This window comes from Odontesthes bonariensis, chromosome 20 (assembly GCF_027942865.1).
Source record: "Odontesthes bonariensis isolate fOdoBon6 chromosome 20, fOdoBon6.hap1, whole genome shotgun sequence".
In the NCBI taxonomy this organism is placed as follows: Eukaryota; Metazoa; Chordata; class Actinopteri; order Atheriniformes; family Atherinopsidae; genus Odontesthes; species Odontesthes bonariensis.
This window is the reverse complement of record NC_134525.1, coordinates 23,865,060-23,892,193: the sequence shown is the minus strand read 5'-3', so window position 1 is coordinate 23,892,193 and position 27,134 is coordinate 23,865,060. Positions and strand designations below refer to the sequence as shown.

Below are 27,134 nucleotides of genomic sequence, written 5' to 3'. Positions count from 1 at the left end.
TTGGTTGGAGTGTTTGCATGAACTAAGAAATCAGTATGTGGCATATGGTTCATTTTGAATATGTGAGAGCAGTTGTGTTGATTTACAATCCAAACTACCAAAAAGTTGGACGCAAAAATAAAAATAGAACGCAGTCATTTGCAAATCTCATCGAGTATTTCCTTGACAATAGATCATATCGAGGGAATATCCCATTTTAAAAAGGAGATATTCATTTCATGAAAAATTAAAGCTCATCTTGACTTCAATTGTATAAACAGATCTCAGAAAGTTTGGGATGAGGGCCCAAAAAAAAATGCTATGAACGCAAGTAGTTCTGTGGGGAAAAAAGGGACAAACAAACCAGGATGATTGTGTTTTAACCAAGGAAACACAATCATTTGAGAGGAGCTAAAAAGGGATTCTGATCTTTGGGAAACTCAACACTATGGTAACCGGTTAGTTTTTAAAGAGATAGAGAGAAAAAGTACATTTCCAGTTTTTTCTATCTGGTTTTATATATCTGGTGTTATTCCTGAACCTGCTGCTTATTCGTGCCGTGCAATAATCCATATTTACATTTCCTCCTCTTGTTTTTTTAGAGACAGCTTCGGGGCTTCCCTTTGTTTTTCTCCACTCCCCGAAGAACAAAGAGCGACGCTGCCTTCTCTCCTCAGTCTCACCTGCGCCGTGTGCACAAAGAGACGCAGCATCCCTGAAGGAAGCAGCAGGTGAAAAGGGAGGTGGGGAGGAATAAAAGCAGAGTGTGATGATGTCGAGGTAAGTGGAGTGGGAGAAACACACGCTGTACACAGAGCAGACACGTGCGTAAATACACTGCGTTTCATCGCTTCATACAACACACACAGCCCCTCATATGGAGATCATGCGCACGCACAGCGCTCCAAGATAACCAGTTAACCTCAAAGACGCTTTAAACAAGTACACATGCAAAACATAAGCTGGGGAAATGAAGGTGGGGATGATCAGCTGAGAGTATCCTTGCCTGCCCTGCTTTCAAATGTGGAAGAAGCACAAGGGGAACAAATAGACTAAGTGAACCAGGTGGAACAAGCTAAATATTTACATTAAAAAGTAGAACAAGTAATTACTCCAGTCTGATTAACAGTGTCACATTTTTTTTTTGTTTTTTCTCAAACGTCTAACAAGGACAGCAGTAGCCTGCACAGCTTTGCACTTTGATTAAAGCTAAGTGAGCGCTTGGCGTAATCCCTGAATCCTTTTTCGTCTCGCTGGGATTTAGGTGAGAATGCTTTCCTCACCGCAGCGAGATTTGCGGCTTGCTCATGCTTTGTTCGGGATGAAATCTCAATGTTTACCCACTCATTCCTCGCACACTTTGTAGCTGGCAAGTGCCAGAAAATCAGCCAAGTCTCCCCCAAAGTTAAATGCCGGGCTAACCGCAGTGAAGCCAGTTTCTACATGGCCATGATATGCAACAATATTTCTGTTCTAGGGGGGGGGGGACAACTAATGATCCCTTCATTGTGAGGATTTTTCATGCGCTGGGTGACACTTGAAGACAATTTCCATTCCATTGTTTTTTGGAAAGTTCACACATGACCAAACATGGTTTATTGTCTCAGAAGCATGATTTCTGGAACCTCATTGGGAGGATCTCTGCTTGTGCCTGTCGAACAGCTCAGGGAACGGCTGATGGAAGTCTTGAAATCTTCAGGAGGAGTAAACGGGCTTGACTCCTTGACATTTTTTTGGCACTTAACGCCAATTAACTGTAGGCTGAGAGGGTCGTGATTAATTGAGACGTGCGCGGCTAACAGGCCAGGGATTCATTTCCCAACAGATTTAACAGCACGAGCGGCTACACAGCGCTGCTATGCCTCGTGCGCACACCCTAAAGCCGGTGGTGTATCACTGCGCCTCCTCACAGGAACGGGTCAGCAGCTGCGAGACACTGGCACTGGTGGAAACATCAGCCGTGAAGAGTGTGGGTTCGTTTGTTTCAGGCTGATACCGACATGGTTCAGATCAGTCCCTCATGGCGTCTCACTTCCGTCTTGCATGATGTGAAAAGTAAACAAACGGTCGCTCCTGTACTTTGTGGGTAAGCACTTTCTCTTGGGACTGCATAATTACTGCCACTTTAAAGTTGCAGCGTGTAGCAGTTAGGGAAATGTTTTGGGAGGAATACAGCGCAGTATTCATAGCTGTTTTCAGTAGAAATAAGAATTAATTAATTGACTATCTACCAAATGTGCGGAAAATAAAAAAGAATAAAAAATCATTAAAAATTCTTTCTTTTTAAGACTTTCTAAAACTGTCTTATATCACAAGGAACATTTTTTTCTTATTTGATGTTTTGGTGATTCCTGACCTGTGTGCCTAACAAACAGACACACACACGCGCACACACACACACGCACACACTAAATTTATACTAAATGCGGTGGGAGGAGAAACAACACTTCTTAAAGGGATAGTTCGCCTCTTTTAACATGAAGCTGTATGACATCCCATATTAGCAATATCATTTATGAACATTGACTTACCCCCTGCTGCGTCCTGTGAGCCGAGTTGCAGCCTCGTTTTGGCAATGACGAAGGTAGTCCGGCTAGTTGGCTAGGGACACAAAAATAAAGCGTTTTACTTCTCAAAACAATATGCGTTCAAAAGAGTAATACATTTGCATCACAAAATTGTTCATCCAGAAAAAGTCAGACCTCACAATCGCTTGGCGCTATTTTCTCTCCCTTCGTATCAATGCTTGCAGCCACCTAGCGATAGCCGCACCTGTTAGTGTTTGCTGCTCGGAAGCAGGGGACTGCTCGGTCTGCACTTCGGTTTGCAGTTTACACAGCACGCAGTGATAGGGAGAGGCGATTGTGAGGTCTGACATTTTCTGGATGAACGATTTTGTGATGCAAATGTATTACTCTTTTGAACGCATATTGTTTTGAGAAACAAAACGCTTTATTTTTGCAACCCCAGTCAACTAGCCGGAACTCGGCTCACAGTACGCAGCAGGGGGTAAGTCAAATTTAATAAATGATATTGCTAGTATGGGATGTCATACAGCTTCATGTCAAAATAGGCGAACTATCCCTTTAACTGAAAACTAAAGACAATAAATAAGGGTTCATTTTCCTGATACAGCAAATCTCTCTCATTTTGTGACAGTCCCGGACATTATTAAGTAAACCAGAACTTATTTGTTAACTATTCGTTATATTCTTTGTGGTTTCTGTCATGGAAGTCTTTACTTTACCATTTATAAATAAAAATAAACAAATGGGAGCCACCAGTAGAACCAAAAAAAAAGGTTGAAAACTTGACTGTTTAGTTCATGTAAAGATTGTACCAGAGAAATATCATTCTGCATTTAAGTTCTGCATGTGTGGATGCATCATCCTGATGAGCTGAAGACCAGAATGATCCATCCCTGGCGGTTCTGAAGTTGCATTTAAACAACAAAGGTGAGGTCCCTCTGAGATGCACATTGCAGTCATGGGACTTCTTGGCTTGACACAAAACAACTGCTCCCAAGAAAACTTGATGGATTCACACCAGGTCAAAGTTAGCTAAGAAAGCTCGTACAATAAAGAATTCTTACTAAAACTAGAACCATCAACAGTGTGTTTTTTTAAATCCTTCCAGATATTCAAACACTCTTGATTTGGAAGGTAACTATTTTCTTTTCTTGGGACAGTTATATTAAGGTCACATTACCACAAAATAACTGTAGCTTTTGCTCATTTTAAAGTTAAATACTTTGTAATATCTATAACTCTTCTCTTTTGCACAAGGCCAACCTCTAATGTTACTTAGCAGTTTGGAAAAGTCCTTTTGGTTTACATCCAACCTAACAGGCCACAGAAAAACAGAAATTCAGACTTCCCTCAGATGACTTGGGTTGTTTGTGTGTAACTTAGAAGAATTACCTGCAGGTAAGAGCCTTCCATCACCTTCCACATTATGGATAATCAGGAAATCTTCGCAAACGGCTGAAAGCTGAACAGAAGGAACGCCAGGAGTGGACATCTGTCAGGCAAGGAAAAGGAAATATGTGTTTGCAAAATCACGAAATTACATTGAACTGAGGACAGTTCCTGAAGGCTGGTTAAGGTATGAGGAATTTGGGGCCCGATGATTATTCTAGTAGATAAATGTGTTTCTAAAATATAAAACCTCTGAAGTTATCGTTGGCCCTCGAGAAAGACAGATGTGGACTTTTGTGACGGGATTTTCAAAGACACATTTTGTCCACGCTCCCAACAAGCAGCATGTAAATGAAGTCCAAATCACCTCTGAAGTTCCAAGTGGTTCGATGTTAAATCCTGTTGTTGATGCAGACATTCGAGCTACTTTGAGGATGAGCTTAGAGGGTTCGCTGTGAGTTAAAGACTCTCATACTGTCACTTACACGTATGGCTTACTGAAAAACTTCCAAAACATTCTGAAGAGTTGTGGGATTACAGTATTAAATGCTCTAAACTACTCGTGAATGTGTTCCTGGATGTGTGTGTGTGGTACAGGAATTAGAAAGAGGCAGAGAGCACAAGCTGCTTTACTTTCCCTGATAAATATAGATAGTACTGGAGGCACTGGTATATTGCTTCACACAGTGGAAAAACACAACCTGAATCAATTTCACAATTAGCCAGTTCGGTGTTTTAATTAAAAAACAACAGACGTCTTTGAGGAAATCAATTCCATCTAAAGAGGCTAAAAAAGAATTCCCCCTGCTAGTTCACTGTCCCTCAGCGCTGACAATTCAAAGGCATGCATGAAGATGCTTTTGGGCCTTTCTTTTGTATACATACATAACAGCATTAAACAGAAAAACTTGAATCAGTTTTAGCTGTGTTTGTTGGGACTATTTTGATGTCATCTCCTTGGGGGAATTTAAAGAAAAGCCTGTTTTTCGAAAGCGGGAGCAGAGCAACAAGCTTTTCCCCTCTGCAGCGTTCTCTTTAAAAATAGGTTCACATACAGCTAGCTCGCTTTAGCAAGAACATGTTGAAAAAAAGCTGCAAAATGTTCAAAGCAAATAGTTTACAACGAGAAACTTGTAGCAAAACAGTATGTTTTTAAATGTTTTATGTCTACTATCATTTCTAAACATTAGCTCTGTTGCCTCATAGCAAGAAGGTTCCTGGTTCGAATTCCGTCCGTGGCCTCTCTGTGTGGAGTTTGCATGTTTTTCCTGTGCATATACAAGTTCGGTATACCGGCTGGAGATTCTAAATTGACCTAAGGAGTGAATGTGAGCCTTCATGGTTGTTTGAATCATTTGAATCATGTGTTAGCCCTGATGGACTGACTATTCATCCAGGGTGTTCTCTAATGTCAGCTGGGTTAGGCATCAGCCCCTGTGACCCTGAATTGGATTAAACGTGTATGAAAAATGAACGGATTTCGCTATAACCTGCAAGATTTTATAATGATGACTCCAAGGACAGTTTTAAAGTTTCGGTATTATACAATCACTCTCATGGACACCAGGAGCCAGATGCATAAACAGCGCATGATAAAACTAGAGATAAAAACCATGCGTTGCCCATTTCTGACACAGGTGGGAATGTAAAATACTGTAAATAATGAATGCGTGGCCCTTGATATGCAGAAACTCAAAGGCCCCTGAGAACTTTGTAGAGGTGAGAGGCGCTACAGAGTCAGAGGATGATTTTCTTTTGGTTTGTCTCTGCGGGGAGCTAACTTCTGTGACAAGCTGACCCACGGTAAGTGCAGAATTGATGACTGTTGCAGCTTCGGCGTTCAAAAAACAGAAAATGCTCCTGGTACTAAAGTCAAACACGTGTTCCGAGAGGACATTATTCTCAAAGCAGAGTGATGTTGATACTGTAAACAGTAGTTATAAATTGTACGTTCCATTTTCAGTCTTTGTTCCATTGAGAGTCTAATTTGTACCGTATTGTCCCTGACAGGGCTTTGTTTCCCGCTGTTATTGATCCGCCAGCTTTAATTTCCATCGACAGCGCTTTTATCCCCTTCACTTGAGCAGTTCCATTTTGCTGTTTGCTGGTGCATATTGTCAGCTCCCCTTTTCACTCCCAGAAAAAACAGACTCCACCCCACGTGCATGCATGTCTGGCATGTCAAATGACAGCCAAGCAGAATTCCCCTTTCCTGCTGCTCTCATGGGATCGTTCGTCCATTTTGATGGGGATCTAATCTCAGCTGCTGCTCACCTCAATGTGTGGTTTAGTGAGGGAGGGGGAAGCTTCAAACTTCAAACACTGCCGGTCTGACGCAGAGATAAACCCTGCCTGATGAAAGACTAGAAGCTTCAGAGAAGGAGGAGGTGACGAGCTTAACTTGGCAGATTTAGTGGCTCTGTCTCTCACTTCCTGTGTTTTGTCAAACACGGTGTAGACTTCATGGCTGATTTTTATTCAGTTGAGGGAACGTAATGACACTTGTCTTTGATCTGCGGGTAATGTGAACACGGAGGTGAGTAAAGGACCGAAACTCATTTCTGAAAACCGTCTTAAATGTAAAAATGATGCCCCATTTCGAGTGAAATTAAATGTGCTTTCTGTGCACGCTGAGAGGTTTGACAGTCTGCTGTCCCTGTCATAGCCAGATGTGAAAATGTTTACTACCACCATCTACTGTTCACTCACAGGATCTGACATTCAACCTCACACTTCATTCACTTGCATCCATAAGAAATAGATTTGGTATAAACACTCTGAGCTATCTGCAGAGAATGAATTACATTTTGTTATTACTGGGACCTTGGAACTCAAGGTTTCCAGGAGCATCCATTCAAAGAAGTGGAAGGTCTCCAATCTTTCACTTCACGTATTGGCCTTTTGCAAACAAATCTGAAAGCTTTCGGTGAGTGCAAACACACACAGGAGCTTGTTTGCTTGGTTGTAGTGACGCGAGTACTTGCAGCATTTTCAACAAGAATACTGTTTTTTTCAGCTGCTTTGTCTTCTTTATTAAATTTAGAAAGCCGCTTGGTTGCAGAAACAATAGAAGAAGCTGTTCTTTACCTGCAGGTGGAACAGGTAGCAACATCACTGTAGCAGAACTCGTGATAAATGTGTTTGTTTCGAGGAACTCTAGCAACAGCAGGTCTCACAGGAGGACTCATCTGTTAATGTATTTGTGATTAATTATCGCCCACTATCACAGGCCTCTTATCTGAGCTTCTGAACAGGCGAAGAGGGCCAAAGTGAGACCACTCCATACTTGACATAGCTCTAGGGAAAAAACTACAGTCCATGGGCTAGTTCATCTGTACCAGCCCAGTCTCACAAGAAACTGTTAAATAGAAACTTTTGTGTTATAGTTTTTTAGACCAGGCTTGAAAAATATTTTAGCAGGCAATTATAATGTGTAGGGCAGTGTGGTGTTATGTGACAGGAACCACCCGCATATACATGAATTTGTTGCCCTGTTGAAGAGGTCACGAAAGCCTCGTTTCGACTGTCAGTGCGGTTCGGTTCACTTCGTATCAGTACGGTACGGGTCGGGTCGCTTTGGGGTCCGCTTTGCGTTCCCACTGCATAAAGGGGACCCTCAGGGGTGGGCGGAGTGCGTGCCAAAGCGTAAATAGCATCCATAATTTCGAACCACCTCCAAGCTTCTTCAGCTTAATGCGACACTGGCTCGCGGTCCGGATGAAACCACTCTCTGCCATTATTGCGGCAATCAGCTGGAAAACTTTTTCGTTTTGCACAGCCTCCTCACCAATCACGGAGAGCAGAGCCTGGACCGGGTCCTGTGTGCTAGGTACCCCAAGCAGAAGGGTTACAAAAATGGTAACGGGTACCATGGGACCGGTACGCTTTCGTAGTAGTGGAAACACTGAAATAAGCGAACCGTTCTGAACCGACCCGTACCAGACTGCATAGTGGAAACGGGGCTAAAGAGACCATCAAAAGTCTGCGAAAATGTCAAATGACCATAAAGAAAAAAGGTGTGGTGTGGGGCTGGAAAGCAAAGTTGTGAACTGCGGTATCTGTGTGCTCCTTGGCAGTTTCAGGCCTAGGAATGTGCACAACAAAGGTTGGTGTACTTCAAAACAAGTCAGAAGCACATAGTTTTGAAGATTCACAAACATCTGTAGTGTTGCCTCAACACCACCCACCGACCCCTTTGCATGTCATTATTGTCTATGTTAAGAAACTGTCAACATCTTTACATTGTGAGCTTCAACGTTGTCACGTCGCTACAGAAGTGTGGTGAGGTCTGACAGTTGTGATGATAGATAGGTTTTTAGAAAAAAGGCCTTTATGTAAAAATACTGAAAACTAGACAGAACATCTGTCTAACAACACAACATTTTTAATATAAAACTGTGAAAATGATGTTTGAAGGCTAATGCATTGGCCCGTTTGGATGTGAAATAGATGTAAGACAGCACTCACTACTGTATGTGCATTTCAGTGAGTCACCGCTTTGCAGGAATCTCTTTGTCATGACCTCTCCTCCCCTGGGAGCCCTTTAACTCTGGCCTCATCAGAGGCCTGCAGAGACCTCTCTGTCAGTCACCTAGATATCAGCCTCTGATTGGATCAAAGACTGATTACACCCTATTCATGTGGCGGCATCGTTGGAGAAAAGAGACGCATGCACCGCTTGTCTACGCGGTCTTCGGGGCCTTGTAATCAGTGCCAGTGCGAGGGTAACATGTCGCCCTGTTGGTTGGGGAAAAAAAAAATCCCCTCAGCTGATTTGAACGCAGAGTGTCGTAATCTCTGTCCACATCCAAATCTGCCACACACGTACAAAGTTAATTGCCAAGTGAGGATTGGGTGGGCGCATAAAAGCTTTTTGTGACTTTCTCTCAAGTCCATTTCATTTCCAGCAAATGTAGCAAAAAGCGTCCTATCGGACTAATCCTCAATAATCTTAAGAGACGTAATATCTCAACCATAAGCTTGATGTTCATTTGGCCAACAACTCAGTTTAATAATAATAATAAAAAAAAAAAGACTGTTTAGTCTTATTTCCATGAAAGCAGAGACGTGAAATGAAAAACGTGTTAAAGGTCACCCGGGGTTATGTCAATTTGATAACATTCATAATATGAAAAAGATTCAGCAGAAGGATGTTTTAATGATAAAATCCCTGCAGCCATCTGTTGGTGTAATGAAATGGCCGGAGCTGGCAGAAGATCTGGATGACCTCGCTATTCTCGGGCGGCATATGCTGTGCCGCAGAGTGGAAGGCACAACCTTTCCAGCGCCGGCGACCATCAGCAACCTCATAATCATCAAAACCTCATCTGCTACATTCATAAATCCCACACCGGTCTGGATTCTTGAGGATTTGCAAAACAGAGAGCCCCATATGCTGCCATTCTGCGCACGCACAATTTGTGTGAACAAAGACAGGGAAATTAATTAAAACTGCTGCTTGCTGATTTGATTTTACAGCACCTGCAAATATCACAGTAACGACAAACACACTCTTTCTGATCCCCGCTTTATTCCATGAGATATTAAAGTAGGAGATGGAGCAGCAGTCCACAAGTGCTAAGACTTCCCATACACAAGCCACGAGCTCTGCCTGCATCGTGAAGAACAAACTCAACTGGCTGATGAGCTGCACGAGCAAAGCGTCATTGTTCCCCTCTGTGCCACTCATTCAGCTGTGGCTTCAAAAGCCTGCGAGACTTAAAGTAGTGCGAGAGGCTGGCTTTAAAGTGCTAATGGGCTGATTATGAGTGATCTGGTGAAATACATGAGCGTTGCATGAGGCTTGCTTGACTTAATGTGGCCATATCCTTGATGCGTGTGAGACTAGAGGAGGCCGGCTGAGAAGCTGTTGCGCCAAGCAGAGGCAGTTTCAAGGATTACTGTCAGGGCGGAAGAGAAGCCATTAATCTCCGTCTTGAAAATAGGATGCAGCTCAGCCTCAAGGCCTTTAGGATCTTTTGGAAGATGATAAGCTTCTGTTTACAAATTTCCCCATGTGGTTGTATTGACTCTCTGTGCCAATATGTGGCAGATATCCAAATATACATGTGTAAGTGTGCAAATGGGTGCTAGTTAAAAGCAGGTTCAGTGTTTCTTTTTTTTTTTTTCATCTGGCATGTGAGAGCAGCAGTGTTTGATTTAGTTTTTTCTCATTTTCAATTACAGCCAGTTCCCAAGAGGCTCCAGCATTCGGGGTGCTATCAGTTTGAACAGGATGTTTGATCAGAACTAAGCTCTGATGACATTTGATTTGTTTTTTTCCTCCTTTAAAATATGTCCTTGTCCCCCTCCCTCTGTTGTCAGGTCACAACCAGAATAGCTCAAAATGTTTGCATGAGGTTTACAAGAAAATACCAAGCCAGAAAAACTGCCGTTTGCTCATAAACAGAGAAGGATTCACAGAGCTGCTTTTGAATTCCAAAGACTGGGGTCTGGAAATCTGCTGTAAGCGAGGTCAGGGGAGTTCCCATCACTGTACCTGCTTGATACCAATGAGCAAAGCAAAGCCCAAATGTGGCTGCACGTCCTTTCCCCGCTGGCTGCAGAATTCAGCTTGATCAGACCTGGCATAACAAGCATCTTTACCTTCAGGAGTTTCACAACGGCTTTCTCCATCTGTCTGTGCAGATATAACTCTTCATGTGCCTGAAAACACAAACTGTATTTGTGTAAAAAAAACATGAAAATCTCTAGCTTGAGCTAAAAAAAAAAAAAAAAGCCTTCTAATGTTAGCAAAATTTTAAATCAAAAAGGAAATTTCAATTAACAACTCTTTTGTTTAATAAAACTATAAGTATGTTAAACTATAGAGCAACTATTAAGTATATTGTCACGTTTTTCCAAAGAAAACAGATCCAGTGCTCTAAGACACTGGAATACAGCCTGAAAAAGGAAAAACAATGAAGGAAAGCACAAATGAACATTTCTGTGGCTTTTCCTAATTGGGGAGTCCTGAAAGAATGATGTAATTACTTCCACTGCCAGAAGGAGGAGACAAGAGTTCCACACTGAAGGTTTAAACTTTAAAGCATCCGATCAAGTGTTTGCCGTGGCAGTGACCGAATGATTTTGACCGATGGTTCTTTTTACTTGTAAACCTGGATGGTCAGCAAAGCTAAGTAGTTGAAAGTACACTGATCAACCATATCATTATGACCGCCGACTCAGTATTGAGTAAGTCCGAGATAAGCCCTGATTCACTGAGGCCTAGACGAGAAGGTATGTTGTGGTGTCTGCCACCAACTTGTTGGTATTAGATTCTTTCATTTCTGTCATTTCTTCTTGGGCCTCTGCAGATTAGTTTGTCCAGCACATCTCACAAGTGCTCTTTGGGAATGAGACCTGAAGAATTTGGAGGCCAAGTCAACAACTCAAGCATGTTGGTGTGTTCATCAAACTTTGAAACATTTGCGTCTTCCATTCGAATATAGGTGGTAAAGATAAGGTCCAAACAAAGACACAATTTATTCCAGTGCTCTGTGGTCCAGTTCTAATGCTCATGTGCCCATTGTGGGCACCTTTAGTGGTGGACAAAGGTAACCATGGATCCCTGACTGGTCTATAGCCACACAGCCCATGCAACAAACTGCACGTATTCTCTGAAACACACTCTAAGTTAGCCCGTTCTAACTTTTTTTTTTTTTAACAATTTCAGCCACAGTATCTCCTATATTGGATTGGACAACACAAGCCATCCGTATGCAATATTGAGCATCCAACATACCAACTTTAAGAACAGAATTTTTTCTTTCTGATTAATATACCCTTCCCTCTACCCTCTAAAACTATGGCTGATCACTTTCTATACAACCTTTTTTGTACCTAAACTAGCAAGCCGATGCAAGTTTCCTAAATTCAAGTGTACCCACAAAAAATGGGTGATGGGGAAGGGATGATCCTATTGGCTGTGGCACGACTGCAGTGAAAACAACAAGCACACTGGCTCTTTGAATCATGTCACTGTTCAAACAGTGAATGGCATCTCCAAAGATGGTATCTGATGTTGTGTACAGTTGGCGATTCCAGTTCGATACTTTATGTAGTAATTGCTAATGTTTTCAGCTACTTGTGGTATTTCTTTGCAGTTGACTTTTTTAACTTCACAGGGTATTTTGTCACAATTTTGACAAATGTGCCTGAATAAGAAAAGAAAATGTCAAGGAACCATTGCCAGTAAGATCAGTCACCCAAGAAAGAGCATAAAATGTCAAAAATGATAAATAGCAAAGGAGCACGGGTTAAAGACACTGGACAAGCTTCAATAATTCTTTACCACCTAGAATCACCTAGAATCACCAAAAGCAGATCAATGTCCACTTTGACTTTCATCATTTCTACAGCAGACCAAAGCTGAATGATCAACAACAGCAGCAACACAATCAAGAGCAGCCCACGGCTCAGATTGTTCCACATATTTCGGATATCGCCCCCATGTGGCATTTTAATGCTATAACATGTAGATGTACTATTGCACAGCCACAACATAGAGAGACCGTAGAATCATGTGCAAAGCTTAGAATGTGAGCTGATAACTGATTGTTGTGAAAGGGCAGCTGCTTCATCTTATCCTTTGTGTTATTTTGTGATATAGACACCTTATATCAGTATCAGATCCCACAGATGAGTAAATCATCTCAACAAGAATGTTGCTCTCAGCTGATAATGTCAGCACAACATACAGGGAGTAGACATCAGCAGTAAAGAAAGCAAGAGAGATGATGCATTTTGGATCGTTATTGACAGAGAAAAAACATTTTGGAGTTGATGATTTCATTAAAAGTGTCAATCCATTTAAAAACAAGTGATAACAAAAATGGACCCTACAAATCTGACAGTTGGGAATAAATATTTGCATTATTTTTCAGCTCGTAAAACCAAATCTGAAGACTGGTGGGAATGCTAAAAGCTAAGTTTTTGATAGCAGGTAAGCTCATCTGAAAACGCTTTGGAGACAGGGGAAAAACGTGTGGCTTAAAAAAATCTTCCAGTCCTCATTTGTGAAAAAACAAAAAAGGTAAAGCGAACAAAATGTGAAGAAAAAAAAAAAAACATCTGAGAAAATATCTGATTTCTGCTTCGTTTGTATCTTTTCTATATAATTCATAGTTAACCTGGTGTGTTGTGCACAGTCCTATTTAAGAAAAAATTAGACACATTTCAGAAGACGAGAACTCGTGGTGGAATGTGAAAATTTTTCAGGCTTTAAGGTATTTCTATTACAGCACAAGCTGTTACAGGACACCACACGGTTGTCTGCAAAAAAAAAATAATAGCAGTCAGATCATGCATGTAATACTCAACATATATGGTTGTTAGGAATGGTAAGTTAGTAAATGATTTTGCATGTTAAATTAAAGGCATCAAACGGATCCTCGGTATCTGCGGCCAACTCCAGGAACACTGACTTCTTGTTCAATTCTGACAAAGAAGTGTTAAAAAGCGATGCAGGTGTCATCTCTTACATGTAGATTCGTTATAACTGTCGTGAATTACAAAACAAATGCGATGTCTCCTCAATGGATGTAATCACACGAACAAATTTAACTTTGATGACAACAAAATTGAACCGCGGCATTGTGTCCTTTTCAAAGAGGAACACGTAGATGTAGTGCATGATGGCCTGGGCCGGCAAGTCAGAGTAACACCAACAATGCGTCTTAAATTTCAATACGTTTGAATAGGTGTATGAATCCAGCTCTGTGAATAAGTCGGCTACAGAACAGAGATCAAATTTACTTTTATTCTATTCATTTTCTCCTTCCCTGTCTCCTTTCCTGTCTTTCGCTGATAAGCTCTCCTCACCACAGAACACAATGGCTCCATTGTGCTAAACCGCAGGGCTGATAATGTTACGTGACATTAAGGGCAATGATGTTAGCTGGTATTCAGAGAGACATTTTGATTGGAATGTAGACTCACAAAGACTGCCATAATATTCAATGCTTTCTGAAATTAAGGAATATTAAACACATTTACCATTGACTCTCAGTATATCTTCAGTCTGCATGTCAGGAGATGTTTGGTTTTCAGATAAGGAAGAGTAAAGACTAGCTATGACGTTATGGAGACTTCAATGATGATCTTTTTCACATACATTTGCAGTTGAACAAATCAAATCAATAACAATCGATAACTTCCTAACTGTATATTAATTATAAACCAACCCAGGCAATTTCTCCACAGCGGCAGAAACCAAGAGTTTCCAATGTCATTTAACTCTTCAGAGGTGAGAACTCAATTGTTTTCTCCCTCCTTTTATGAATAATAATATTCATATTCCCCTGAAAGCTGACCTGTGGAAAAAAAGGGGCTATTTCATAGCTGTCAGTGCAACGTCTTTATCTTCACTCTCCAAATGTTGGGGTCAGCCAAGACTTGACGCTCAGCAGACAGTTCTCCCAAAGACCTAATGTGATTAATGGGTGTCACTTAAGAGGGGTGGGCTGAGGTTGGAAAAAAAAAAGAAAAAGAAAAAGTCCTTCGAAGGAGATTGTTGCTGAAGTAAAAGGTACATTGGTGGCAGTTCATCAGCAAGAATTCAACCCCCTGGCTGCAGCCACGTGCTGTAAAATGAAATGTTCAAAGTCACTTGCAAAGCTGAAACCCGGCCGGGAGAATGCAACCTTGAACTAACATGTGGGCCAAAAGTTTGCAGCCTGTAATTAGCTTGCTTTGTGTTGGTAATTGTTTGCACCTTACAGTACATGAAGGCATCGGTTCCTCAAATATTTAACATTCACATCCTCAATCTCTTGCCTTTCTCTGTGTAATCCCATCTTTTGCAATGTTGCCTCAAGTTGCTAATGTATTTATCACCGGTGGGAGGGTGATGTCAGTATACTAACAGACTGTGGAGCCACTTTTATGTCACAGCTTTTCTTTATTTCTCCCGTTAACATCATCTGAAAACTGAACGTTTGAACTTGAAAGTGTTAAGACATCCAAAAGCCTGTCAGCACCTGTTGTTGAGCATTTGTTTTTCCTGTTTCCAAATGCACGATTATATTCGCAGCTGGAGCTGGGTTTCTTAGTCATTTGCAAAAAAAAAACAGCTTTTGACAAATGTCATTTTGTCTCACTACGTTGACTTTATTTGATACTTGTTTGGATTTTTCTCTGCTCTGCAATATCCTGACAGTTTCCAGAATGTATTCTTAGATACATGCGACCTGATTGATGCATCTGTTTCTCGGTGAAATCTGCATATAGTTTATTTTATGTTTATGTAGATCTTTTGTGGAAATTGAGTTGTTAAATGAATCTAAATTTGAATTTCTGAACTTCGCCTGCACTGTAAAGAATTTCCCTGTAAAATACAGTCGGATGCTGTTGTAAATCCACCGTAAATATACAGCAATTCGTTACAGTGTGGGTGTTAAAACTGTATGATGTTTCCTGACCTCTCTTTCCAATAGACGGCAGTGTTTGCTCATGAAATCGGGTTGAGACGGTAAATAATGACATCACAAAGGTGACGGAAATCTTTTTAAACAGATATTTAAATAACAGTCTATTTGGAAAAAGACCTCCGTCCCGGTGAGAAAACAAACATTTCCACAAAGGGTGAAATAATCTTGCCAGGCCACGAGGTGGCAATAACATCTACATTAATGACGCATCAAAATATAATTTAAAATGAAGTCTATAAAGATCTTTGGAAAGAGTTCTTAAAAACTAAAGTTGCTGTTTTCATGATTCTGAGAGTGGCAAACTTAGAAGGAAAAGTTTGTTCTTTGAAATTTTCATGTCATTGTGAACAGGCCTTAACCTAACCAAGTAATTTTTGTAGCCCAAGTTTAACCAAACAGCAAGTTTGAAACCAAGATAAGACCCAGTTCAAATAGGAACGACCCCCCACAAAGGTCTTCAGTCCCAATCTCCTTCATAAATGTCTTACTTCTGACTAATCCTTCCACCAAATTCTTTACAACCAGAACTGGACTTTTGTTATTTTACTAAACTTTCAGACATGTCTTGTGTAAATTTGCGTGACACTGACACATTCAGTTGTAGTGACCTGGCAGGTCTGTTGAACACTTTGCTGTGATTCAGCTGCTTTGTTTGATATTCCAAACATACACCGTGGAAGTTGATGAAATTGGCACATAAAATCAGTCGAATGATAATGCCCGTGACGTTTTTTTGAAATTGTCATGAAAGGAGTGTTTATCACACTTGAAAGTAAAGGGTCTGATGGTAGAACCATGCACGACTCTAAAGCTGCTTAGTTTTAGGTTGGGGGGTTAGATTATAAACCACACTGGCTATAGACTGAATCAAAATCTTATTTTCCGGATTACTATCTGATTTCTTTTGCCCATCCTGTAAGAGGCAGAAAACCTTTTAGAGACATGACATACACTGAGAGTTTGAAAGCTGTGTGACACAAACAAACAAACAAACAAAACACACAGAAGTCAAGTCCTTCAGGATATTTATGGCGCACCCCGGATGCAATCATCATTTTTTTCCACATGTTTTTGGACAGGATTCTTTGTTTCTTCCCTGAAGAAAGGAGAATAACTTACAACAGTGACTTTAAAATGAAACTAGGATCAACAGATGTTCTAATAACTGCCTGTACATGTATTTAGCTGACTGTGTTAGAGTGAAAAGTGTTCTCTCTGGATTTCAAACCATGTTTTGTATTTGATTGAGCTGGGTCGTTCAACATACTGACCATTTTTGATGTGTGAATGATGGATGTACCCGCAAGTGAAACAATACCAATTTTTTTAAGACTAATTTATAACAGCTCTCCGCAAAAAAGAGAGGAGTGAACAGCGAACACATTATAGCCTGTTTGCGTCCACTTGCATGCTCATTACTCGCACAGTGTGTGTGCGCCTCACACTGCGCCAGTGCCCCTCGAGTTATTGCAGCAAAGTGCCGCCGCCGCTTGTTATGGATTAGACTCCGAGGAGCCAACCGGCTGTGGAGGGGAGATGACGGTGCATGTGAGTGTCCCTGTCCTCTCCTTTTTGAAGAGCACCTGAGCACCTGATAAGGCCGCAGCCACCTAAGACTCCCCATACATTCAACCCCCGCACATGCAAAAAGAGTGATTATAAAAAACAGAAAATAAGAAAAAGCTCAAAGTCAGTAATCATCCAGAGCACGATGGTGGGTGGGTCTATGTTAACTTGACAAAGAGGGATGATAAGCAGACCCACTTGCACTCAATTCTCTCTTCCATCAAGCAGAGATAACATCACAACGTCAAAATAAAAGTTTCCTTTTATTCCTTTGGAAAGCTGAACGCAAAGATGCTAAGACAAAGCAGCAATCAGTACCTTCAACAACAAGGGTCACCTGTGATGCTGGAGAGGTGCCTAATGTATGCTCAGACTCACGCTGAGTTGTGGTACCACAAGCTGCAGACTCCTCCAGGAGCAGGACAGCTTCCGCTTCTCTTAAGGCTTAAAGCTCTCTGTTGAATGTTAACGCACGCTGCTCCTCAGCTGTGAGTTCAGAAAAACAGCCATTAATTACAGCATCTTGATTAGAGCAACACATGCATTACCATGGAAACAGTGCTACCTGAGCTCCAACAGGGTGGTATAATGATTATACCAATAATCATAAAAAAAGGAGGGGGCACAGGAAAAAAGTAGGAGAGCAACCAAATATTTCTTCATTTCAACACAGCAATATTCCATTAAATATGTATTTCAAAAAAGTCTGAATCAAAAGTGCAGAAGATGAATGTGTCTGAGCGGTGCACTGATTGGGCTCCTTATCTTAGATTGCAGGTGTCTGATTTGATGATGGAAAAAAGGGGAAGTTGTTGCCACGTGTTTGCTCTAATCACAATTTCAATCTAACTCTTTAATCCGTAGATATGACATCAAACTAATGCCAAGTGTTCGGCTAAATAAGTCTGGCAAGTAAACACGGGAACGCTGAAACATTCCACGACGTGTTTATTTCAAAGCCATCGCATGAAGATACACCCCCACCCCTCCCACACACACACACACACACACACACACACACACACACACACACACACACAAGCTAAATGATTAGATTTTTTTTTTAATGCAGTGCTATTTCATGAACAGATCTGAAATCAGCTGAAAGGTTATTACAGTAAAGGTTATTGTAAACCATGAAACATGCTGGAGTCTGTGGCTAACTTTTAACTTTATGTATGCAGAACTTATTCGTACTGATGCAAACCATTTGTCATAAATCACATGTCACCGGCTTCTTAACAGTCTTTTGACAACTTGAGAAATTGTTCCAGATTTGATTAGTGTCACTCGACTGACCAGAATATAGGTCGCAGCATTCTCTCTTTATTTGTTTGTTTGTTTGTTCCTTAGTATGAATGTCCTCCAGAACAAAAGAGTTTGTTTCCCATCCGATCCAGTACGATTTAAACTGAATTTAGCTGTCAGTCTCCGCGTTTGCTTGTCGCCTAAATCAATGATTTAGGTTTTGGCATTTAGGTTAATGTTGCAGAGTTTACAAGTTCCGCTACGATAAAACCTTTAAAAAATCTCATCTCAGTCTGTTGGATTTTTGGTCTGAAAAACATTTTTAAGATGCCATCCTGGTATCTGGTTTTCTTTTTCTCTTTTTTGGTGTTGTTGTTGCAACATATTTCAGTTGAGAAATTTTGAGTAGTTTATATGGACTAAAAAGTCCAATGCTGAAGAAAATGATCAGCACAAATAAGTAATAAAAAAAAATCTCCAGCTTTTTTGGGTTCTGTCAAGCAATATCATCTTTTTAACCTTGGAAATGCATGTTGCCTAAATTTATCATTACCATTATCTAAAAAGAACCACCAAAGGCATGACTTGTACAATCCAGTCTGCCTCAGTCCTTACCTACAATTTTTTTTACATTTACTTTTTTTTTTAAAAACGACTCAGGAGTTTCTGAAACACGGAACTTTTCGGATCAAGTAGGACACATTAGAAAAACTTCTACTGGCAGATTATACAGAATATACAGTTTGTAGAGCACACAGGGTATAAAACCATAATTTATAGTGATGCTAGCGGATACCTGATAGTTTTAAGGCCTGAACAAACGACCCATTTCTTAGAGAACAATGACGCGTGACGCTAAGAAATATATAAGCGATGACAGGATAAAACAGGTCAGATCCGAGTGGAACGTGACAAGCGTCCACCAGCCGCTGACCTTGCTGTGCGTGCGTGCACATGCTCTTGCCTCAAACCTGTCCTGTACCTCTGCCCGGCCCATTTGCTGTTATCTATGAATGCTCCTGCCCCCCTCCGCCCGCACACCTTCATTACTGCCCAGATAGTGGCATTGGCAACTTGTCACTTATATTGATTTCTCTTAAACTGCAATTTACATGGATATTTGTGGGTGTCCCGAGGGCAGGCTGCAGCCTGGCGGACGGCCTCGGCACCCTTTACCCCCACCCTCTCTGCGTCTGTTCCCCCAGGCAGCGAGGAAATGTTTCCACCCAACAACACAGCCTCAAAGTGACTTTTCAATCTGACATCAGCAGACATGCTGTGCTGGTGTTCCAGCAAAGATATTGCTTATTTATTCATTTTTGTTTTTTTCGTCGTGAAAATTAAAACGACTGGGATCCTGTTTGGATAAAGGGGACATTTCCAGGGACAACAAAAGCATTTAAAGGCCACAGCAGGCCACTTTTTGTCATGTTTTAGATATCTTGCCGATTCTTTTTACTCACACACACATACACAGACACACGGCAACTCGAGCTTGTTGTATTCTTGAACCGGCCTCCACAGATTCACATTTATTCACTTCAAAATCTCCTGAATGTGACCAGCGGTACCATAGCGCCTCCTCCCAACGCACACCTGACCTTCTGCCGCATGGAGCCGGGGGAACAAAACAATAACCCGCAGCAAGGAAAAACACAAATGCTTTCTGAAAGCCTCGACACTGCGCTTTCGCACAAAAATGCCAAAATGTCACAATCTTCAAAGTTTGGGGCCGTAACACTCAGCTAAGAGTTTCTTTCTTTTTTTTTCTGCCTTGTGCAGCTACTGAAGGTCACCTGCAAAATTCAGACTGGATTTTCATAAAGGAAAAAAAAAAAAGAAAAGAAAAGAGGGACATGTTTGGAAAATTTAGGAAAATAAGAATGAAAAAAGATGAATAGGAGCTAATTGCACATTATGCATCTTAGTATAATCCTTCTTTGTAGACTACTTGTCCATGAAATTGGACCAAAAAGAGGGAAATCATTTCAGATCACTAATCCCCTGAGGAAACTCGAAATCCAAAATCTTTTAGCAAGCAAACTTTGCAAGGAGAGACGGGAGATGGATTCAAATATAAAGAGGTTTCTTTTTCTTCCGGTTCCTGTCCAAAAGAGCATTCTAGTCTTTTGGCCAGCAGTTAGTTGTGGGTTTGCTTGACATACAGAGAACAGAAACCCATATCCAAGCCTCCCGAATAAAGAGAGATCTGATGCTAAACAATCAAGTCACACAAGCAAAAGTTTTTCCCGGATTGACCTGTGACCCCTGTGTGCATGCGGGGGAAATAACGCATTCCCCCAGCAGTGTCAAAATAAGTGAAGGAAAAGTGCGCGGAGTGAGGGAAAACGTTCTGGACGCAGTGGGTGAAGAAGGGGTGTGAGCTGGTGGGTGTCGCTGGTGATGTCACACCTCCCAAACAGCCACGATTGGACCCTAATTAGAAACCTCGGCAGCAAATAGATAGGCGTCCTGCATGATTGAGTCCAAAGTGGCTGATGCTAAAATTTCTGCAGAGGCGCGGCAAAACTGGCGGAGAGCAGACTGGGCGCAGGTACCAGAGAGCCGCCACGCTGCGCTGCAAGCGGCGTCTCCGTCAGCTGGAGGCGAGCAGGACTTTCTGAGGTGACACGGGAACAGCGAGACACGACCCCGTTATCAACTTATAGGGATAATAGTCATAGTAAATAATAATTATTTGAAAGAGAAAAAAAAAAGAGCAGCGCTTCAAACCCGAGGAGTCACCGTTGACAGAGAGCGACGGAGGCTGACGCGTGACAAGTACAAAGGAGAGTCGAAGCGCCGGGTCCAAGTTATTCCTGCGCTCCGCTCCGCTCCGAAGGCTGCCCTGATGGCATCCGTACTTGGGAACAACAGCCGCGGGTCGGGGGCTCAGAGCGGCCAAGTGAAATGCAAGCTGAAGCGGAGAAGGAGGAGACGGTCGAAGAGAAAAGGTACAACTTTACAGCACTCCTTCTTTCCTTTCTGTGGCTTTTTCTTTTTCAGTCTGAAAGGGTGTCGGACATCTCGGCGGAGGCGCACAGCCGCCGCGGTCACCGCGGCTTCAGCCGCCACAGCTCCACGACTCTCACGGCGGCTTCGGCTTGTGCATGTTGAAATGCTGATGAACCGAACGTTGCATCCTCATTAGAAGAGGAGCAAACAAACAGCTGTAAATGACGCAGTCTCGCTCCAGCAAAGTTTACTTGCTGTTGCGTGTATTGTCCTTCCAAAGCGCTCATTGTTTCCACCGACCGGGACCCTGGTGAAATGAAACTGATTCCGTTTTATCCCGCTTCTGTGACGAGAATAAAAGGGAAGCTTTTACTATTTTACACCTGGGTTTTGACGCACTAGTGGGCAGACGAACCCCATTTAACTTCCCAAATCTTCCATGATTTTCATGTCAGTTTCTTCTAGCGATTTTAAATATCTAAACTTGTAGCTCAAGTCTCACATGCTCCATAAAACTACGCTCAGTTGGAATAAGGACAGTGGCAAACTAAGATCCTCAAACGCAGCAGAGATAATCCTTATAATTCCTTAGTGCTTACTACTTTTTTTTTCAAATACCTCAAATGGAAATATTTTCACCCCATTCAGTGGCTTAACCCCCAGCTTTCTGCTGCTACACTGAACACAAAAACATCTCAAGTTGGAGACAGTTTTGGGGCCTTAAACAAGGAGAGAGAAAAAAAACCTGTTTTTTTTTTTTTACCCTTCTCAGTAAAATTTAATTTTAAGTCTCCAAGTTTAAATTGTTTCTCTTTCTGAATCAGTTATTTTTTGTAAGGACTGCTTGATGAAGAGGTCAGTGTGTTAACAACAGAAGACAAACTGTGAAACAGTCAGTAATGAAAACAGAAAAGCGTGCTGATTTGCACTGACTGGAACACTGGAACAGGGACTTTCCCCCCCAACGCTGAGCATCTTTGTGCTGCTGCACTGTAAAGGATGCTGGCTGGGGGGGTGGCGTTCATGGTAAACAATCCCCCGTGTGGTTTTATGCCTAGCATCCCACAGCATTTCACTGACAAAACATGCAAGAGACGCTACGAACTGAAAAAAAAGGAATAGAAATAATAACATTTGTGGCACTCTGATTGATGAATTATTTCCACCTCACCACTTTTCCCAGTGAGTTTTTTTTTTTTTTCATTTTCTGAATTGATCACACTTTGTCATGAGGTGTTGAAATCAATCTGTTAATGTTGAGTAATTTCTCTCCGACTTATTTGGCGTTACACTTGAGGGAAAAACTGCCGAGTGGCATTTTGAAAAGACTCACGAAGCGTCAACGAAAGCTTTCATTCTTCAGCTAAACTGATGAATTCGATTATTTTCTTTCCAAATCTATTTCTACTAATTAACAGCCCATTATCCAAACTGAATCATCGGCCCCTTACTTGCTCTGGTACAGCTCACAAACCCTCCAGTAAATGACTCTTTGTCTCCCCGTTTCACATCTTCTGCCAGCTCCATTAAAAAGTAGGGGAAATCTAAATCAAAAAGCTGCAACACATTTGATTTTTATGTAGTCTTGTGTATCACAAATGATAACTTGACTGTGCGTGTTGTTCATGCTTGAAGTTGCTGATGTGCCACCCCATTACATTGCGGAATATGGATGAACGCTCGGAGCGTGTTGACGTATCCGACTGCGATTGAATGCATAACGAGCTTTTATAAACACTTTGCACTTGTCATCAAACTACAAACAGACAACTGTGCCTCATTTCCATAACCTCTTGATTTTTAATAGCCCAAGTAATTGAGACAAGGGAGACAATACATAAAATATAGTGCTGAGGCAAATGTATTTACATAATGGAAACGACAGAATTGGTTCCACAACATTAAGCATTGCACATGAGTGTCACACAAACGCGCACACATTAGCTGAAAGGCCTTCGCAGCGTGTTTGCGAGCGCCTAATTTATCAGCACTTCTGATTCACTCTGATAACACGGGACATTAGGGGCCAGTTCAGGGGCCGATTGTAAATGAACCTTGCTTTTGGGAGGCGCCGGTGGGCGCTGACTCCAGAGCTGCTGGAGGTGGACTCACTGTGCGCCAGCAGCTGAAGCAGACAGTCGGATCTGTTCCTTCTGTCTGATTCTGGCACAATTTGTTTTGGTTTGAATTGAAATTCAAACTGGACCACAGATTATGCATAAACTGGACGACGTTCTCTTTTTTTTCATCATCATCATCGTGCTTCATCTTAAATGCCAAAATGATCGTCATCTTGAGATTTCAGCACAATTATTTTTATAAACCTTAAGGCAGAAAAAAAAAATCACAGAGGGATTATTGCGTGGCATTTGGGGCTTAATCCCTTGAATTTGTAGATTATTTGTAGATGGACTCTCTAAAACCGTTGTGTGTATTCAAAAGGTCGTAAGCAGAATCCTCTCCACCGCTTCTATTAATTTCTTATCCACCAAGCTCCGTCCTCCCCCTTTGCTCATTTTTTGGATGGACAAAACAAATAACTCCAGGGTGAAGATTACGGATGAGAGATTTATTTGCTTCCATCATTTGGCAGCCCTGCCCTTATCCAAAATTCCTAGAAATTGCAGACTTTACCGAATCAGTATTGCGCGGAACCTTCTCTGGTTTTGTTTGACCACTTTAATCACAGGGTCATGGATGTACTGCTCATGTCTGCCTCTTAATTAATCAAAGCCCTGCGATTTGCGGTTATGTCCCAGGAAGGGATGTGAGGTGGGGGGGGGCACAAATGAAATCAGGCATATGAGCTTCTGGTTGGATGTGGCACAGCCCAGTTTTTTTTGACAAATATACCCTCAGCGGAATCCTTTCAGAATGACAGAAGTCTTTGTTTAGCTGTGGCATATGTACGGCTGATTTATTCACCTTTATCCACTATTTGCTTTTCTTTTTCACAGAGCAAAATAAGCAGTGCAGAAAATTATAGGACAACATTGTTTTTTTTTTTGTTTTTTTTTTTACAGCTGCACTTATCACCATGCACTCCCGGTACAGTATATCAGCATATCATCAAGAGCGCCTCGGGGGAAATGTGAAAAACACAGAGTGTAAGATAATTTATGTAGCAATTACAGTTTACGCCCTTGTTTGTGGAAAGGGCTGCCGGGGGGAGAGTGCTGGAAGTTGAGGAAGAGGCAGCATGGAGAGACGAGGGTGCTCTCACATCTGAGACTCCCTTTTTCTAGAAAGACAGGATGAGACATCCGTGGGGCGGGTGGGTCCCGTCCCCCATCCCCTCCCTCGCCTATGCTCTCTGTCTGTCTGACACCCAGCCGAGCAGAGGAGGGGAGGGGCGAGGAGAGGAGAGGGAGCCTCGACTGCTCAGTTTCATCCTCTTCCCTCTTAGCGCTGAAGCCGGTGATAAAGAAGGTGTCGAGGCGAGGGCAGAGGTCAGGCCTGAGAGCTGTTTTTTAACATCCATAAATCCGTATCGGAATAATTGATTTGTTATCACCTCTTAGCCGAACCGAAATGTGATGAAACGTGATGTGTCGAGGGAATCGCGGTTGCTTTGTTTTGAAGACGGTGCTCGGAAGCTTTTGGAGCAGGATGAAGTGTGAAGTGGCTCAGTCACGGTTGCGATGGCAGTGTCAGCTGTGTTTGAAAACAGGCATTAAACATGAAATCTTAATCAGTTTCATCATGTCACCACGCTTGTCTGTTTGTACATTTGCATCCCATTAAGTGAATATGTATTTATTTTAAGCCATTTTGTGCTAATCGCAGAAAGAAAGAGGAATGAAATGCAAGAAAAGCTTCTGGCAGTAACAGGATAGAGTGTTATATCTACAGTATGAGACCGCTGCCCAAAAAAAAAATCGACTGTTGCTTACTTGTTGACTTGTACTAAATAAATGTTCTCACAGCCTGCAAATGATGCTGAAATTGCCTTTGACAGTTGTGTGACTTTAAGAGTGTTCGCAAATATGCATTCTTTATGTCTGATTTTGTTGCTACGAGCAGCATCCCCGGATCAATTCCAGCTGCATGCACATATGCTGAGTGTCATGCCTTTTTTTTTTCTACAGTCATTTTCCTGTCTGCCTCCCCATTATCGTCTGTCAAATGACTTCGAAAAAGCAACATTTAAAATGCTACCACAACAGCTACAGTATTCTTTAAGCAACAGCGAGCCCGCAAGCACTGATACCTGCAAGTTTTGTGGCCCACCATGAGTGCATGGTGACTGAATGATGGCAACAATAAAAAGCTGAAAAGGAGAAATTTATGAAAATTTAAAAAGAAATAGTCAGTGCCAGATCTCACTGGAAAGCAATCATACTGGTTTAACAAAAAAAAGAAAAGAAAAAAACGATGAAAACTCCAAATATGCCAGATCTGAGGTGAAGTGCCGTTGGAGCATGTGAAAGCAGTAAGAAATATTTTTAATCAAACTTGTTTGATTTTCCTGTGCTTCGTGCCGAACTGGCACAGCCTGCCTGTACAGGCAGAACTCGTACATGAACAAACTAACAGTGCAACAAGACACAGAAAAGCAGAGGATTCAAACCAGGGTCTCTTCTGAATGATCTGTGCCACCAATTTAGTAATGTAGGTTAAATCACAGCAGGGGTGGGAAGGATTGGGGGGGGGGGCTTCTGCTTGTCACTGGTGCTGGTTTCCATGTCAGGACACCCCAATGTCACAGCATGCGCGCGTGTCATGGGAGCGGGGGATGAGATGTGTTCCACAGATGTGAGGCTCCAGATTTAGCCCTGAAAACACTTCTGTCACATTTGTTTGTGTTTGTGCTGATAACCGCATTAAGAGCTGCGACAAGAACACCGCTGGCATTTATGAGGTTAATGAAGGTCGGCGCCGATGGAAACGGCGCGGGCCCTCTGCTGTGTGCGCACGCATGGCTTTGAGAATTTACAGGCACTTCCTGATTAAGCGCAGCGGCGGAGAGGTCGGCAGTTTAGGACACGGCGTCCTCCAAGTGACTGAGCGTTTAGCTGAGGGAAACAAGGTTATTACCACTGACTGTAGTCTCTTGAGGGCAGCTGATAAAATGACCAAGGAAAAGGAGTGGCACAACTTTATTGCATTAGCATAATTAGTGATTATCTTGTAATTGTCCCTCCTGGCTTTTCTAGTACTCTGCAGTGAGAAATTATTTCGAAAGTCGAGGCGGTGGGAAAACAAATTTCACGTTGAAGTGTCTCAGCAACGCGTTTATTCGAGCCGCCTCGGTCAGGGCGCAAAATTTTTTTTATCACAAGTCTCAAAAGCACAGATGCGGAGTAAAAAAAATTCAGAAGGTGACACTTAAGTTAATTAGTCTGTTGTTTGATGACTCCACGGTTGGAAAGATAAGGGTATTACTCACACCACAAATAACTTGTTGCGCTGGTTGCCTTGACGACAAAACACCAACAGTTTAATTGAGTTAGTCATGTGTTACGCTCCATCAATCTGTCCACAACAGCTTTCCAAACAATGACTACTTTAGGGGAGACGTTTGAGACTGGCACAAAGCTAATCTGTGTGTTGCCGCGATGGAAATGATGTTCCGCAGTGTATCAGATGATGCCTCCGTCTGGTAATTTGTTTGCATGCACGTGTGAGTGTGTAGTGGCGTGGATGTGTTTGGGCGTGTGTCTCCCCTGTGCTTGAGTATGCATATGTGAGTACAGTACGTGCTGGTGTGCTGCCATTTGCAGGGAGCTGTCAGTCCTCATAAACAGAGATGTAGCGCAGCAAGTCAGCAGCATAATCACTTCCTGTCAGCGTTTGCGCGTCTGCAGTCCACCAGACAACGCAACACGAGAGAGAGCTGGGGACGTAGAAGAGAGAGCAAAGGTGCCTCGTAGCAACTGTCAAATGATTCCGAGGTAGAATCGGACACAAGGACGAAAGAGAGCTGGTTCATGATGTTTGAAACACCACAGTCACAATGAAGCTTCGTTATACACAGTTTCAGTGAACGCATCGAACTGCTTTAAAACCGGCTGTTCCGAACCTTAATTTTTCTCTTTTT

At 42.1% G+C, this 27,134-nt stretch overlaps 1 protein-coding gene across 2 annotated transcripts in view; it reads left to right on the top strand.

Moving 5' to 3' along the window:
• The first annotated feature begins 629 nt into the window (after positions 1–629).
• adarb2 (adenosine deaminase RNA specific B2 (inactive)) overlaps positions 630–27,134 on the top strand; it is a 213,740-nt gene continuing 187,235 nt past the window's right edge. The window contains exon 1 of one of the 2 annotated variants that reach the window (XM_075452739.1): positions 630–759. Coding sequence is in view for 1 of the 2 variants with exons in the window: in XM_075452738.1 (XP_075308853.1) it covers positions 20,991–21,093 (103 nt within the window). In the remaining variant the exon portion in view is untranslated. Of the gene's footprint in view, positions 760–20,644; positions 21,094–27,134 lie in introns of those variants that run through there. The other variant, XM_075452738.1, reaches the window with a different exon arrangement.